Here is a 17724-nt window from a genome sequence, read left to right as displayed (position 1 = left end):
CAGACTCCAGGTTCAAACTGGTATGTATTGCTTAACTCAAACTACCCTTGAGAAGACACATAGATAATCTTCTAGAATTTTTTTGATCCAAAGATGAAGGAGGAGGGGCAATGGCATATTCAATTAATATTCAATTGCTTATCAGATTAGTGTGTGACATTTATACAATGTTTTCTTGAAAACAATCTGTAAATTATTATTAGATTGGAAAATTACTCTTGCATGCATCTGCTCCTCTTCTCAGAGGCAACAAGATTATGCGTTTGTTAGAATTGGTATACACTTGCACCATGAACACATCATTGGGCGCAGAAGGTATGCAGGGTGCAGACGACAATGTGCATTATAGTCACGATGCTGCAATGTTTGACCATGTCTGCAGGGATCAGAATCATGTTGAGTGGATTAGGGACAGGGAAGTGGGGGAGAAACTTGGGGTATAAATATCAATAGATCATGCTACAAACAAGAATCTACCAATCGTATGTGGACACAGTAATTATAAATGTTCTTAACAGTAGATTTTAAAATTTACTGAAATCAAGTAACATGCTCACAGATTTGACTGTTGTAAATATGAATCATATTTTGAAGATAGAGCTACTGTTAATGATCTTAAGTTATATAGCTCTATGACATATTTCAATTTTGACCAAAAGTAGTGATCGCCTTGATCCAGTCAGGAACCCTTAGATTAACATAGGGTTTCTGAATTCTGGCTTTTGTTGGGTTATAAATCTAGCAGATAATGCTTAAGCAGTAGATATTACTTACTTCAACTTGATAAGGCATTTGCCAATCTTCCACATAAAAGCACAGAGGATGACAAAATATTAAGGCTGCATCGATGCATGTCTGCTGGTTATATAAAAAGCCTTAGAATGTAAACCAATTTTACTAAAAAGCTTAAAAAAGTGAATTAGATGACTATAGGGTTAAGTCACACAAGGATCAATGATCAAACCCCGTTTGTTATTTTTATAAATTGCTTATTGCTTTTGGAGGGCAAAATTTTTCAAGTTTGCTGATGACAAAAGGTAACTCACGGTGTTGATGAATTTCTGAATACTGTATTGAGATAAATCTAAACTGGTGGTGATATGAACAGAGAGATGGCTTCTCTGTGAAGTGTGAAAGCATGAGAGGAAACAATGTGGAACACATTAACTGATAATGTAGTTAAGGTTACAGAGCAGAAAAGATTGAGGCATTTTGTTACTTTATTATTTATAGGGCCAGTAGAAAACAAAGAAATTGTTGGCAAACATATGCAGGCCTTTAATTATAAGTCAAAATTGCATACTAATTTGGTACCATTCAGAAATGTATAATCAGATCTGGAATTGATTACAAAATGAAGAATTTTTACAAGGATCCATGCAGGCCTCATCAGTGGAAACATCACACTGAGGAAAAGTGATAATCATGTCTCTTCTCTAGAATACAAGTAATATTATAACTTGACATATGAAAGAGAAGGACTTTAGCATTTTCAATGGTATTGAAAATTAGTTTCCAGGGAAGCTTTCCTTGCGGCTATACAACTGAAAGATTTGAAAGCGGTTTAAAATTAAAAAAGAAAAACAAGAAATCTAGTTCATTTTCAAAGATAATAGGAAATTGGAATTATTGAAAACATAAACACATTGCAAAAATAATCATTGGTACTGGTTCTAAAACTGCATCAAGGAAACTGCTGGGTCACTTGAAGCTCAAATAACCGAAGTCTTACCCTGCTTGGAAAATTGTGATACTACAAGGCTCTTAAGATCTGATATTTTATCTTCATCTTCTTAACCTGATTATTTAGATTTTTAACCTTTACCCTACAGAAAGTAAAACAATAATATATCAGATACATTTTGAACAATCTAAGATGCTTCCAATATGATTACTGACTCTAAACATTACGGACCAAGATGAGAAATTGAATTAGCCTGTACAAAGAAATGCATGTTGAAATATAAAGAGAGTAATAAAATCACACAATGACTACCCACCACTGAGACAAAGATCGGACAGATAGTCAATCTTCTTTCCTGTGGTGAGGCATAGGTTTAAAGTAAGAAGGAGTTTTAAAGGAGTTTTGAGGGGAATTTTTTTTTTAAATAAAGAGTGCCTTTGATATCTGGAACGTGCGATCAAAGGAAATCAGATACAATCACTACATTTAAGAGACATTTAGACACGGACTTCACCAGGGAAGGCATAAAAGATGCAGATCTAATGTGGGCAAATGGAATCTGTGCAGATGGGCAAGGTGGTTGGCATGAACATCGTGAAGCTAAGAGCTCATTTCTGCACTGTGCGACTCTGATCCCTCACAAAACATAACAATCATGGACAAAAATCAAGAAGCGAAACAAAGACGATAAAATGCTGGGTGATCCAGATGAAACTGTCAAATCAACACAAGGGTCCTTTCCATGGAATTTTTGGTCTGCTAAAATAATAAAAACTGATCAACTAAACTCCAGTAGATATGAAAATCAAGAAGAAAAGTTTTATTTGCATATTCAGATTCCAAAGTAAATGTCCATACTTGTTGGGTCATTTTATCCGAACTGAAATGTAATATCCTAACTAGAGAGAAAAAAAAACCATCTAAATTGCCTTTGTTCAGAAAATCATTGAACCAAGCCTGATATGGATGCATGATGATATGCCCCGACAGAGCATGAAAGACGATTTCAGATCAAACATCGAATATAGGCACAGTGCCAATTTATTATGTACCTCCTGTACCTAATAAAGTGGCCACTGACTTTTTGTTTATGGTATTGTGCTGCTGTAGCCCATCCACTTCAAGGTTTAAAGTGTTGTGTCTTCAGAGATGCTCTTCTGCACATCACAGTTGTAGCATGTGGTTATTTGAGTTACTGTTGTCTTCCAGTCAGCTTAAACCAATCTGTCCATTCTCTAACCTCTTTACACTTCATTGTGATTGCTTTACACTTATGATATACTTAAGTTTGCTGACAACATCACTGTTGTAGGCTGAATCAAAACTGGTGACGATTCGGCATATAGGAGGGAGAGGATCAGAGGTGGAGAGGGTCAGCAACATAAATTCTTCAGTATTATCATTTCAGAGACCCTGTCCTGGGCCCAGCACGTAGGTGCTATAATGAAGAAGCCACTGCAGCACCTCTACTTTCTTAGAAGTTTGCAAAGGTTCGGCTTACATCTAAAACTTTGACACACTTCTGTAAATGTGTGGTGGAGAGTATGAGGCTATATCAAAGCCTCGTGCTGAAGCACCAATGCCCTTGAACAGAAAATCCTACATAAAGTGGACATGGCCCAGTCCATCACAGGAAAAGCCCTCTCTCCACCATTGACCATATCGACTCGGAGCTTTGCTGCAGGAAAGCAGCATTCATCATCAAGAGCCTCCACTACCCAGGTCATGCTCTCTTCTTGCTGCTTCCATCAGGAAGAAGGTACATGAGCCTCATGACTCATACCACCAGATTCAGGAACAGTTATTATCCCTCAACCATCAGGGGCTTGAATCAGATGGAATAACTTCATTCACCCCATCACTGAACTATTCAACTGAACCTACTGACTCACTCTCAAGGACACTTCATCTCATGTTCTTGATATTTATTGGTATTTATTTATTATTATTATTTCTTTATTTTCTTTCTTTTTGTACTTGCACAGTTTGTTGTCTTTGCACACTAGCTGTCTACCTTGCTGATGTGGTCTTTCATCGATTTGATTATGGTTATTGGATGTACTGAGTACATCTGCAAGAAAATGAATCTCAGGTGACACATGTACTTTGATAATAAATTGACTTTGACCTTTGAACTCATTAACAAGGCATTTTTGCCCACAGAACTGCTGCTCACTGGATGTTTTTTGTTTACCACACAATTCTCTGTAAACTCTTTGACTATTGCACATGAAAACTCCAAGAGATCAAGTTTCTGAAATACTCAAACCATACACCCTGGCACCAATCCATTCCACAGTCAGCGCCACTTAGATCACATTTCATTCCCATTCTGATGTTTGGTCTGAACAACAACTGAACTCCTTGACCATGTTTGCATGCTTTTAGGCATTTAGTTGCTGTCACATGATTGGCTGATTAGATATTTGCATTAACAAGCGAGTGTACTAGTGTACCAAGTATACTGAGTGTATACTTGTCTCTGGGCACAAGGGGATGATGTTAGTATTGAACATGCTGCATTTGCAGCAGGACTTAGACTATAAATTTTACAGCCAAGACCTTGGCAGCTTACTATAAAGCCATAAATATATAATGAATCGAGAAATTTCAGTTTCAGAGACCAGTAATGGAGAGGTATAGGCACTCTGGAGCATCGCCAAGCTAAAGGAGGTGGTAGTGAGATATAACTGGTTACTGGCAGCTTACAATGAAGAAAAGAATGCTGTTATCAGGCATTACTGATGGATTTGCAGATGGGAAATCAGAAGGGAGCACAAATCATGATTTAAAGAATAAAGGTAATGAGATGCCTATGGAAAATGCCAGAGACTCCTTGTTATGACTCAGTAATTGAGAATGGATCCAAGTGTGGTAATAGAGCTGGATAACGTCAAACAGAAGGATCATTTATTTTTATCAGAATTGCAGGAAGTGTCATTAGTAACTTTGATAAAGTGTGTTTTAATGTTGAGGACTGGAGACAAACTTAATGACCACGATTCATACATAGAAATTGAGAAAAAAAAAACAGCAGTGATCTTTGGGGCAATAGCTTACTTAAAGCTTCAGAGCAGAATACAAGTCAATGGATGATGATGTCACAGGACATTTTAATTGAGGAGAGGGATGATGATGATAGATTTGAGGCAATGGACCAGTAGCTCTCAAGAGAGAACTATTAAAAGCATTAGCTAACATTAAGATAATTGGATAGTCAGCAGTTTAATGGACTAGTGTAATAGAGTAGGAAGTGATTCTCGTGGGTAGTAATGAGGTCAGATGGTACTTGACAGGTGACAGCAAAGCTAGAGAAAGATATCGATTCAGCACTTGGGAAGTTTGGCCTACTGGGTCACACTAAGAAAGTGAAGCAGCATTGGAAGTTGATTAGGCAATTTTGATCTTATTGAAGACCTCCCCTCACATAAATTGCCAGTGAAACTGGAGGACCCAGGAAAGAAGGGTTTACAACAATGGCTTGCATCAAAAATAAAATGTTAACAGTTAATTCTGTATTACAGATTACACTATGCTGTTGATTGTAAGAGTAAGACCACAGTCCAGTACAACTAAACCAGTTGTTGACCAATTTTATTCATATATTAGAGCTCAAGGAGCAGATATGTACAGGAGGCCAGGTTGAGAGATGCCAATGGATGCTGCAGCAAAGGTGAGAAAGGAGCATGGGAGAGCAGATCAACAGCAGCTGTAAAGTTTCCGTGGAAGATGAAGCAGGATACGAGAGACAGGAGTACTCAAGGCTCAAGATAGGGATTTGGAATGGTAGAATTACTAAGTTAAGAAAAGTATGTTCATTTGTAGATTGGAAAGAACTCATAAAGTTAGAGAGAAAAGACGGTCTTTGGGAAAATGTGTTCTTTTAAAAAAAAGAATAAAAAATTCAAAGTAGACATGATGCGCCCATGACTGGAGTGATAGCAAAACCAACACAACAATAAGTACGGGGAAACTTAATAATTACATGGGTCTACTTACACAGAAGTTAATATGATACATATATCCTGAAGTAAATGGAGACATTGAAGGGAGACAATGGGAGATTAGGGTGAGAGGGAGGGAAGGAGGGGGCAGGGGAAGAGTACGGCAGGGAATTAGCTCCAGTTGCTTAATTTCTTCAACTGACCTTTTTGAAAGATATATTCATAGCTCCCATTCTATAGATTTCCTCATCCTTCTAAACAGAATGTGGTTTCCATGCTATCTAAAACAGCTTTATTCCCTATTGTTGCAAGATAAGCCGTGCCAGTCCAACATTCTTGACTGCTGCATGAGCAAGGAGGATACCATCTTAAAATAGAGTGGGTGGAAGGAGAACTTAATCACACAATGGACTTGAAGGGTGATTTAGTCAAACAGAGATATCAGGTGTCTCAGAAAAGTCGCTGATAAACTTTTCTTTAAAGGAAGTTGAATAAATAAAACATTATTAAATTAAATGAGAAAAAATGTAAACTACCTAATGCAGATATTACATTTAAGAAATAAATGTAATTTCTTAATTTAGGAGAGGAAATCAATGTGACAGGTAAGAAAATTGCCTCCAGACAAAACTGAGTACTTTTCTAAATATTGAATCATGCTACCATTCCCCATACTGTCTAAAGAATGCTTACAACAACCAAACTGAAATTCTATTACAATTTCAGAAAAACAGGGTCACCATAAGTCCATTCTTAAATGGTTCCATCGTTCCATCTACAAAGACACACATTGAAAGCCAAATGGTTTTCTAATATCTTTGCTGTACAATTTGGCTGGGCAAGTGTTCAGTTACTATCTCCCTGTGTGGCACAATTATTTCTCTGACTCTACTCTGCAGCCCCTCTCGATTCAGTAATATGGATGATGAATATTGACTCAATTTAAACATACACCGAGGATAACCAATTCCAACTTTCTGATATTATCTATTGGGCTGCTTTCCAAATAAAGCTCTAGTTGAAGGGAACAGTCTTCTAATTTAAATTCAAAGCCGTATAACTTTACTTTTCTCTGCACCACTCCACTTTTCAACCTTCCATCCGGACCATTTTAACTTGATTCTACCACCAACTGAAGTTCCCATTTCATACAGTAAACTCACCAGTGCACACAATCAACCTTCTGTGCATATTTCTTGTGGCTGAATCGGTTCACAAACATCTTACCCTTGTCTTTGTCACTCACATGTTGGGCTCTGTTGTTATTTAGGTTAAGAATAGCTTTATCCTCATTATCTCTTCACTATCACCTTCCTTCTGCCTTGTGCATTACTGCGATGGTCCCCAGAAAAGTAAAGCAAGAATCTATGAACAGATCAGTGCTGTCATTTCAAAATGAAGGATCCAAGAAGCGGAAAATTGCTTCACTATGAAGTTCACAGGAATGACAAAGTGCAAGTGTTCTGTCAAGATTCCACTGGCCCCATTATTTCTACAGGCAGACACCAAGTGACATGAGCTCACCTACACAGCATGTTTAATGTAGTTAATTTCCCTAAGGCACTATATTGAAAAATTATCAAAGCAAACAACATTTTGAGTTAAGACCCTGCCTCGGGAATGAAAGTGGAGAGGGGAAGTATTGGCTCAAAGAGGAGAGGGAAATTGGTGAGATGAGGATCAGCAGGACAGGTGGATCCAGGTGGGTGAAAGATGATGGCAATTAAGAGTCAGATTGAGAGGGGAGGATGAAGGTGGACACGCAGACTGGAGAGGGACGCAAAGGCTAGAAGTGCTGAAGTTTGATAAATAAAGGTGATAGTGGTATCTATTCAAGGGAGGGCTGGGCAGATGTTACCAGATGGTTTGGTTAAAGTGTATGGGTAGTAAATGGATGGAACCAGGATAGAGAGGGATATGAAAATGGGCAATGCGGGGGTAGAAGAGTGTGTGGAAAACAAACAAAAATGGGAGGAACGGTGGTAGATCAAAGAAGAGGGAGTGAGGGCAAGGTGAGGGTTAGCTGAAATTGGAAAGTTCAGTGGTCATACTATTGTGTGTAGACTACCCAGGCAGAACACAAAATGTTGTTCTTCCACTTTGCATTTTAGCCTTGCTCTGGCAATGGAAAGTCCAAGGACAGTCAGGTCAGTGTGAGAATGGAAAGGGAATTGGGAATGGCTTACAGCCAGGACTACTGGATGGTCATTGTGGACAAAGCACAGGTGCTCTGAAACTAGTCACCTAGTTTGTGTTTGGTGTTGCAGACGTAGAACAGGCTATGTCAAAAGAACCAAATGTGTGCTTTTTCTCCTTCTGATCCACGTCTGCTCCTTGTATTTTTGTTCATTTTCCCTTGCGCCCCTTCCAGCCTCCCTCATCCAGTTTCACCCCTCCACATTCTTGGTTCCTTCCACCTACTATCACATATACTTTACCTGCTGGATCCTTTCCCCGAGGGTAAATGGATCCATCAACTCATTTTGAATGGTTCCTATTATCACCTTGCTTATTTATCAGATACCAGCACTTCTAGCTCTTGTGAACCTGCTCATCGCCCTCCAGCCTCTGCTTCTACGTTCACCCTCCCCCTGTCCCACCTGTCTCTGCCATCCCTCCCTCATAAAATGAGAGTACAACAAGCTGAAGAATCTGAATCATGGCACGAGACAGGAGATGAAGAAATGTGCTGTGAGAAGTTTCCCAGTTCTGTAACGAATTGATGTGAAATGAACTGGCTAACCATTGTGCAAGGTGTAAAGTTGAAGTCCTCCTGAAGTAATAGGTTGACTTAGTTGAATGTTAGTTGCTGAGGTAAAGTTTAAAGATGACTAGGTCTGCAAAGTGGAAAAGAGTGCAGTCGAGAATGCAAACTTGTTTAAAATATGGAACTCCTTTCAGCTCTGCTCTACAATGCATGGGAGACTGAAGACAGTTGAAAAAAAAGCTGCTGGTGGAACTCAGCTGGTCAGGCAGCATCTCTGGAGGTAAGGGATGTCCAGCATCTTGGGTCGAGATCCTGCACTGTGTCAGAGTAGTCAGTTTGAACACCCTCCCAGCAACAGAAATGAACATTCCTGGTCATCAGATGACAGCTACATCAAGGGATTTGTTTGCTCCATTTGCAAAATATGAGCAGGGCTCAGATATCAGAATGAGCCAAGTTGAGCATTCTTTGTATCTAGCTAAATGCCATTGTTTTGCAGTCCTCTGGGCACAGAGTAGTTTGAAATGTTGTTTCATTCGAGAATATATTGCTAAGCCATGTTCCAAAGTTAACGGAAGGGGGATACACTGGGAATGTTGTTTCATTACTACACGCCTTCAGTCTGCTAGAGAGTGCAGACTAAAATGTCTAAAAGTTGCAAAGTCACCACGAGTTAAATTTTGTCTGGGGTTCTCTCTGCTATCACATGTTGATTATAAATTGTTCATGTCGAATTTCCAAAGATATGGCTAGGGAGCTGAAGCAGCTCAGAGGAAACTGTGTCCTCGTGCTTCTGCAAAGGAAATTCTGTTCCACCGATTAAAGCACCAGTAAGATATATCTTTTGATTTGCAAGTCTGACATCCATCATCCATAGGATTCAGAACAATTAAGGAAGTGACATTTTCAACCAAACCTCATGCCAACCAGTTCCTGCATAAATAAAAGGAAATGAGAACCTTAAACTATTAATAGACAGTAATTCACCTTAACAATAATCTTGAAATCTGCCTAAAATGTAATCTCTATAAGTTTGGAATCCCATGCATATAATTCTTCAAAAAAAAATACAGTAAAGAATGTAATTAAAGTGAACAAGCAACATTCTGTTTCCAGAAAAAAACAGTTTCTTATCTAGATTATCAAGAGATTATACACAATAGTTTAGAACTTTTCTATATAATCAGAGGACCCCTGATAAAAACATATGCTTGGATTTGATGTTGCAATACCATCCCTTCACCCTATCCATTACCTTGGCACCCTTTGTAAATGGTGGCAAAAAATTGTTTCAACTGTGAGACGGACAACCAATGATTTTGTGTGCTTGGCATCCTTTATTTGTTACTGTATTCCAAGCATGTACTTCCACAACACAGACTTAAGTATCTATCCATTGCTCACTGGCCTTCAAGGATCTATTCACTAAAATTGCTGGACAGCTTTCTTCTCAATTTCACTGAGTTTTTTTAAAAAATTTGGTGCCACTTGTATTATTTTGTTGTCAATGTTAGCTGGTCTTTAGAATGTCATTTGGATCAAGGATTTAAGAACCTTGGGAGCAGAGTAATTCACGTAAAACTCAGAATAAAGCACTGGAGAAATCACTCCGAGCACTCTTGACATTACGGATCAGCACTGATACATTGGCCATGAACCAAGTGCAGTGTGGATTTACCAGAATGAAATTGACTCCTGGGAATAAATTGCAAGGGTAGACAGTGCAACTTTGGATAAGACGGCAGAAGGTTTAATAATATTAAAATTATAATTAGGAATTATATCATTTCCTTCTGCTGACTCCCATCACTTATCATTAGCTAAGTTTGCAGATGCTTCTTTCAGGATTCAGCCAGTTTGATCAATAGTAGTACTTCTGAGGCTATTTAAATGATGATCGCTCTTACCCAACGTTCAAATATGTACTTGTTACTTTCAAGCTACCCCCAAATAAATGTTTGACATAGAGAAGTGCTGTTTCATCGACTGGAGGGCAAGAGGCAGAAATCAGCCAGAATTTTCTAGCTTTGTTTAACTTGAGCCATAACAATTCCTGATGCAAAGTCATAGACTCCCAAAGTCATTCCCATCTCTTATTACACCATCTCCTCTAGTGGCGACATTCTGTGAAATCATCACCCAATCTGATTTTATTCTCTTGAATGTAAAGGTGACCATATCTCAAGGAGAGAAAAATGTGCCCAGAGGAGAAATTTTGTTGAAGATTGCAGAAATTATAAAAGATCATCTATTGAATGTGCGGGCTACTGGAGTGACATATAAACTCCAGAAATAGAGGGTGTGACAGCGAAGTGTGGGAAACAAATAAAATGCATTTAAGAACTTTTTCAACTATAAAAGTAAGGAAGACATGGCCAAGTAAAAAGGAAAACATCTCAGACACACCTTTGTGATAAGACTCAATACATTTAAGAAGATGTGACAGAGAGGGAGTATTCGTGGAAAGCACTGTTGTTGCAAAAGTGGCAGGGATAGAACAATCCATAAAAGGAAAGAAAGAGTCAGACTTAGAACAAGAGAAAGTGAGAGCAGATGGAAATTCATTGCAAAAAAATCACAAAATTAATGAGTTGTGTCGCAGGATCAATGTATTTGTCAGTATACCAGAGAATAAGCAGAGGGATGGGGCTCAAGCAGAACTGAAACAATGAGAGTTCCATCTAACCCACTAAAAGACAGAGGGAAATTAGGCCCATGTGAGTTCCCATAGCTTTACATTTGATCTGGAGAAAGAGAGTTAAGTTCGTGGGCAAGTTGTTTAGTGTGAGAATGTCAACATACCCAGGCAGGCGATGAGGTGTAGTTCCTCTTGGAGTAGGCCTCAAAAAAAAAAGTTTAAATGATGGAAGTCTAAAAATACTCAGGCGGTTAGGCACCTTTCTCCTTCCATAGATGCTAAGGTTTCATGTCCAAGAACCTTTATCAGAACTTGGGGAGGTGAGGGCTGGATGGAAGACATTAGTTTTAAGTTATCTCATTTTACTAATGACATTTCCTCTGTCCTATGCTTCTCTCTCCCACCCTTTCTGCAATTTAAACGCAACTTCTTTTTCCCCTTTTTAAAGATTTGAGGAGAGTCTTCAACTCGTTTTTCTTTCCACTGACACCGCCTGACCTGCTGAATACTTCCTGTATTTTACACGTTGGACCTCAATGGAACAATATTGAATTTAACAGTTTCAGGCATCTCATTTTCTCTCTTGCTCATTTCTGCTGTAGATTATCCATTTGCAACTGCTACTCAGCTTTTTCTCTCTTCCCACTAATACCTGACCTGTTGAGCATTTCCTTTGCCTCTGACCTGCACTGCATAGCTTTTGCAAGTCCCTTTGTTCTCCCTCTCACAGCCCTCGTTAATCTATCAGCCAGATGACTTCATCAAGTGCTGATCACCACGGCAATGCTGGACCCACTTTACAGATATTCCCAAATCCTATTCATTCCTCCCCCACACTATTTGCAATTTAAAACTACTTTGTTTTCTCTCTTTTCCTGTTTTGATGAAGGGTCTTCAACCTAAAATTCAAGTTTTTTGTCTCCCACAGATGCTGCCTGACCTGTTGAGCTTTTCCAATATTTTGTTTTCTTTATATCATATTCCCTCCATTTTCAGTTTTTCTGTTTTCATCGCTTCTTAATATACATATTTTAATAAGTGTATGAAATAAGCAGATGTATTCAATATTTAATTCAGATTTTGAAAATTACGATGGATGCACATCTAAAAGCAATTCACATGTGAAAACTTTTTAAGGCCCTTTTCACTGCAATCTCCTCAGCAGGCATGTCACCATAATTATGCGCTGATTTGGCAATAAATAGTAAATGACAGTTTACAATCTTTCAATTGCTGCAGTAAATATTGCACTTCAAATACATTTATAGATTGCTGAAGAATCTATGTTCAAACCACCAAACTCTTTTACAGACTATGTAAAAATATTATTTAATCACTGTATTGGTAAATTACTTAAGCATGACATGAAAAAGATCTCACTGAAAATGAACAAAGAAATTCATGTAAGCAAAGGGAAAATATTCAATTAGTACATGAAGTAAATGTTGCTGAAAGTCTATAGATAATTTTGTGCTGATGTATTTAGTGTTTATTGTTCGAGTTACATGATGAGAAATCAAATGAAAATAGAACAGTTCCTTCTTGTTACTTCCAAACATTATCAAATAAAATATACTGTTCACAATTACATTCTACATACATAGCATTTGAACGTTGTTTAATTTTGATAAATAAATATGGTTGTAACCAAGATACTTGAGAAAGGCTTATGAAAGGAGCTGTGATCTTTGATCTCCTGGCAGTCTGAAGGAAGATGCATGGTTGGAACAACCTGCACTGTGTAAGATTTGCCTGATTAGAGCTCAGGAGCCATAGCGGTTTCAAATAGGAAAGGAAAGTATAATAAGTTGGTAAACCGATATGTTAAAACTTCTTGATTTTTGTAACTTGCTTATGACATCATATGTGGAATAGATGTATTAAATTTGGGATTTCAAGAAATATATGTGTGTCCCTAAATCCAACTTGCAACAAAAAGATGAAACTTGATAACCGTAACATCATATTACCTTCACTATAAAAAGAACTTGATGTATCACAGTCTGCTGATTCATCGTGGTTTGAAGCTACTGTTTCCCTTTCAGACATATTGTTGTCATCAGTTAGATTCTCCTCTCCTTTCTCCATTTCATCAACGGAACCTTTAAACAAAAATAAATTTCTTCACTAAATCAGAAAGAACATGGAGGGTGAGAAAGCTTTTCTATTTAACATCAAAGTCCTTTAGCTACAACTGTCTCCTGTAAATCCACATAAAAATTATTTCCATAAAAAATACTTTGCAGTAGTGTCTGATCATCGTGATTATGATTCTGAAAGGAAGCACAGAGCACATTAAATCTGAGTTTAAGCTAAAGTTTTCCATTGAATGTGTCAATTAGAAGACCACATGAATTTAATTAGTAGATAACTATTACTGTCTTTCGAGAATCAGGATTAGGATTGTATGAGAAAAACATTTACAGGTGTGTAGATGATTATGGAAGTATATAGCATTTATTATTTTTAACCAAAGTTATGAAAAATTAATTTTAGCGCCAAGAATTACATTTTCTTAATTTTGTACCAGTTCACTCAATAACATGGGGGGGGGGGGGAGAAGTTAACATCAGGATAATTTAACTATGCAACAAAACCTTTGTTTTTCAGCTAAGATTGGTCTACACACTTTATTAAGATTGTCAGAATCTCATGACTTTGGATTTTGCAAAGGATGACCAAGTTTTTGTCAGGCATTTAATTCCTTAATGTAAATTTCAAGAAAAATTAATTTATTTCTCATACCAATTTTAACTGAGATAATTGGTTGTACATGGTTTATAGCAGAAATGGAAAGCACAAAGGGAGTAGTGCAAAACAAGGCAACTTTGAAATTGCCATTACAGCAATGATTTGAATTTGCAATTTACACCAAATAAAAATCGGTTGTCAAATTAATGTAATTAATGCTCTTAGAATTTTCTATTCTTAAGATATGACTTAGTAGATTCATTTTGCAAACAAAAGTAAAGCTGCTGTGAGAGATTATGTGAAATACAATTTATATTTGTCAATTGAGGTGGTTTCCTGATTAAATAATTGCTTTAACAGGTATATTTCTGTCATCATGAATAAGGCAACTCTGCATCACTGCTCTGCAGCTCAGCTTGCAGAGAGCTGTCATTCAGTGCTGTTTGGGGTGCACCATTGAAGCTTGACCCTGTTTTCACCCGGTCAACTACTAGAACTTTGTGGCTGAACAGCAATCAAGCTCAGAAACCATATTTAACTTTCCCCACCTTCATTGCCCGAGAGGCAAAAGGGGCAAATGCAAAAACCCCGCTAACATTCAGATTAGAGCAGATAATTCATTTTCAACAGGCAACTAAACCTGCACCTTCCTTGCATACGTGGCGTAATGTTACCCCCAGAGGCTTTTTAAAGATTAATAAATTGCAATCTTGTTACATTTAAAATATCAAATCAAATAATCATTTTTACCACAGTCTTTGGGTACAAAGCCAATGGACAGATTGCACTGTGAAGAACATCAGATTGCTGGACAAGTCCCACAATACCGCTTGAATATTTCCCACAGTGCCATGTGGATTAGGTCCTCACAGGGCAATTACCCACAACATATTTTACAATGCATCGGAACAAAATACAAATACTAGTGGTGAATTCCCATTGATTTGCTAAGAATCAGTATTATTTTAAAATCACGTTTGCTTTTAGATTCAAAACTTGAACTAGGCTCTGCTTTCTGTTTGTATGGATATTGGAAGAAAGCCGTGGAATGTTGGTTGTGTGATCTGTCTATTTCAATCTACTCCTAACCAACCTCAATGAACATAAGCTTCTAAACCTCTGCACTTCTATCCTAACCACTATTAAATTCTTTTGCAGTGCAATGTCTGGTCTACATGGCCTCTCATTTAACCTATCTTTTTCTTTCAATTTTGGAACATAATTTCAAACCCTGACCTGGCTTTATCCCACCTCCTTTACTTCAGATAATAATCATCCAAAATATCTGTGCAAGTCAGAAACGCAAGGGGAAACAAAATTAACACTACTTGTTTTTCCTGTGGAGATCAAGCATGAAAGACAGATTTAATATAGTCCACCAACTATCAAGCTGATGGTTCTTTTAATTCAAAATCCCATCTCCAGTTCCATTCCTACCTCTCTTCCCTGAGCTTCTTACATGCTTTCAATGAAGTTCAACATCCCTTCTGCCTTAAAACATACCTGATCTTGTCTTTTCTTCCCTGCCTCAGCTTCCCTACCTCTCCACTTCCCTCAAAAATAAAAACACAAGAAATAAGAGCCAGTGTAGACTAATGAGGCCTTTTGAGCTCTGCTTGGGTATTTATCAAAATTATGACGAATTTTCTACCTCAGTGCTATATTCCTGTACTATCCCTATATACCCCCCGATTCCCTTGATATCCAAAAATCAATCGACCTCTGTTTTCAATGAATTCAGCAAGCCTTCACAGTAAGTGAAGTAAATGCTAGAAACATTGAAGACAAGCAGCAGATGTGAAAGGAAACACAGCTTTAACACTTCAGTTTGAAGCCCCTACATGAGAACTCTGCCTTCTCAACCTCAAGGACAGAGAATTCCAAAGATTCATCACCATCTGGCCAAAGAAATGTTTCAGCTTATCCCTCGGCATGCTATGTCTTGGTCTGCGACTGTGGCCTTGCTTCTAGAGTTCAGTCAGGGAAAACATCCACCCCATTTCCACCTTAAAGGAATTTTTAAAAACTTTAATGAGATCTTCTTTCATTTCCTCCAAACTCAAGAGAATTACATCTCCAATGTTTGCCAATTCCAATGAAAGGTCATTGACTTGAAACACTAACTTTATTTCCATTTCCACTGATGCTACTTGACCGAATGTGACCGTCAATTTCTCAGATATACTGTTCAAGCTGTACCCTGATTGGTACATATTTTTAAATCAATAGAAAGATGAGATTAATATAGATTTGAGTGGAACTGCACAATTTTGGCACTAAATTTGAATAGCTTCATGGAACCCATGTCACCTGGAGGAATTAAAATGTCACTGACCATTGGAATTTAAATTGGCAGAACAGCTATCCAGTTGTCAAACCAATCGGCACAATCCTAACCACCACAGTATAGTGAGCACTTTGGTCACTTTGCACTAAAAATGGATTGGGTTTTTTTGTCCTAATTGTGTTCTTTCTTGTAGAAACTTTGTACAACTTACATTCAGTGGCCACTTATAACAGGTACCTCCTGTACCTAGCAACGCACACAAAATGCTGGAGGAACTCAGCAGGCCAGGCAGCATCTATGGAAAAGAGTAAACAGTCGATATTTCAGGCCGAGATCCTTAATAAGGACTACCTAATCAGGTACTTCCTGTACCTAACAGTATGGCCACTGAGCGTATGTTCATGGTCTTCTACTGCTGTAGCCCATCCACTTCAAGGTTCGATGTGTTGTTCCTTCACAGATGCTCTTCTGTACATCCCTGGTGTAATGTGTAGTTATCCGAGTTACCGTCACCTTCCTGTCAGCTTGAAGTAGTCTGGCTATTCTCCTTCTCATTAACAAGACACTTTCACCCACACAGCTGCTGCTTGCTGGATGTTTTGTTTTGTTCTTCACACCATTCTCTGTAAACTCTCTAGACTTGTGGATGAAAATCCGGGAGATCAGCAGCTTCTGAGATACTCAAACTACCCCATTTGGGACCAACAATCACTCTATGATCAAAGGCAATCAGATCACATTTCTTCCCCATTCTGATGATTAGTCTGAAAGACAACAGAATTTCTTGACCATGTCTGCAAGCTTTCATGCATTGAGTTGTTGCCACATGACTGGCTATTGGCATTAACAAGCAGGTGTACAGGACTTCTGGATGATGTGGCCATTGAGTGTAGGTTTAATATATGTATTTCTGGCATATTTTGCGTCTAGCAGCTTACATCATGCTATGTGCCTGTGATACCACTGTAAATTTTAATTGCACCAGTGCACACATGTACTTGCGCATATGGCAATAAACTTGACTTTGTTTGAGAAACCAATGAAGTTTTTAGCACAACGATTTTCACACCATTTGATTTATCCTACCCAGCTACTGATACCTGTAAGTCTAGGATATGATTATTAATTACAATTTAACAGCCTGGGGGGGGGGAAGTAAAAACATTTTTTTGTGCAAGGCTTGCATACTATGCTTTAAAAAATACATATTATACTCCAATTTTCACTGGAATTTTATAAAATGAGGTAAAGGTGAACCTCAAAACATGCAAAATAATTAAGTTATTTATGTGGTTAAATTGTAAATTTCTGTATGCTTCAGGCATAAAATATCGCTATTTATCATAGTACATCAGAAATTACAGAACAAGATCTTGGTAAGATCTCGAACTGGAGCAACATAACCCAATATTAGTTTGGAAGAAGGGAAATTATTTTGTAGTTAGGAAAGTTAGACTGAACAATCCTCAGATATAAAATTTAATTTTCAAAACTCTCAAAGACTGTGGGGAAGTAGAGATCAAAAAAGGCGTTTTGAATGTCCTGAAGTGGACGTCAGAAAGATCTTTAATGGTCATGTCAGAGACCATTGCCAGGGAAAGACTAGAAAACAGAAGGTGGAGGACGAGATTAAAATTTGAAGAGCTGCCAGAATATAATATTAATTGGTAGTGTGGAGGATCAGCATGATCTTGGGGTTCATGTCCATAGGACACTCAAAGCTGCTGCGCAGGTTGGCAATGTTGCTAAGAAGCTTTATGTTGTGATGGCCTT

General features: G+C 38.0%; 1 protein-coding gene across 3 annotated transcripts in view; it reads right to left on the bottom strand.

The window, feature by feature from the left end:
- zfpm1 (zinc finger protein, FOG family member 1) overlaps window positions 1-17724 on the bottom strand; it is a 215345-nt gene that overhangs the window by 147013 nt on the left and 50608 nt on the right. For 2 of the 3 annotated variants that reach the window (XM_072279737.1, XM_072279739.1), the window contains exon 2: window positions 12944-13075. In XM_072279737.1, coding sequence (XP_072135838.1) covers window positions 12944-13075 — 132 coding nt within the window. Of the gene's footprint in view, window positions 1-12943; window positions 13076-16162; window positions 16223-17724 lie in introns of those variants that run through there. The other variant, XM_072279738.1, reaches the window with a different exon arrangement.

The sequence above is a fragment of the Mobula birostris genome, chromosome 15 (genome assembly GCF_030028105.1).
Source record: "Mobula birostris isolate sMobBir1 chromosome 15, sMobBir1.hap1, whole genome shotgun sequence".
Taxonomy (NCBI): domain Eukaryota; kingdom Metazoa; phylum Chordata; class Chondrichthyes; order Myliobatiformes; family Myliobatidae; genus Mobula; species Mobula birostris.
Note: the sequence above shows the minus strand (reverse complement) of the source record. Positions and strands in the feature narration are given on the sequence as shown.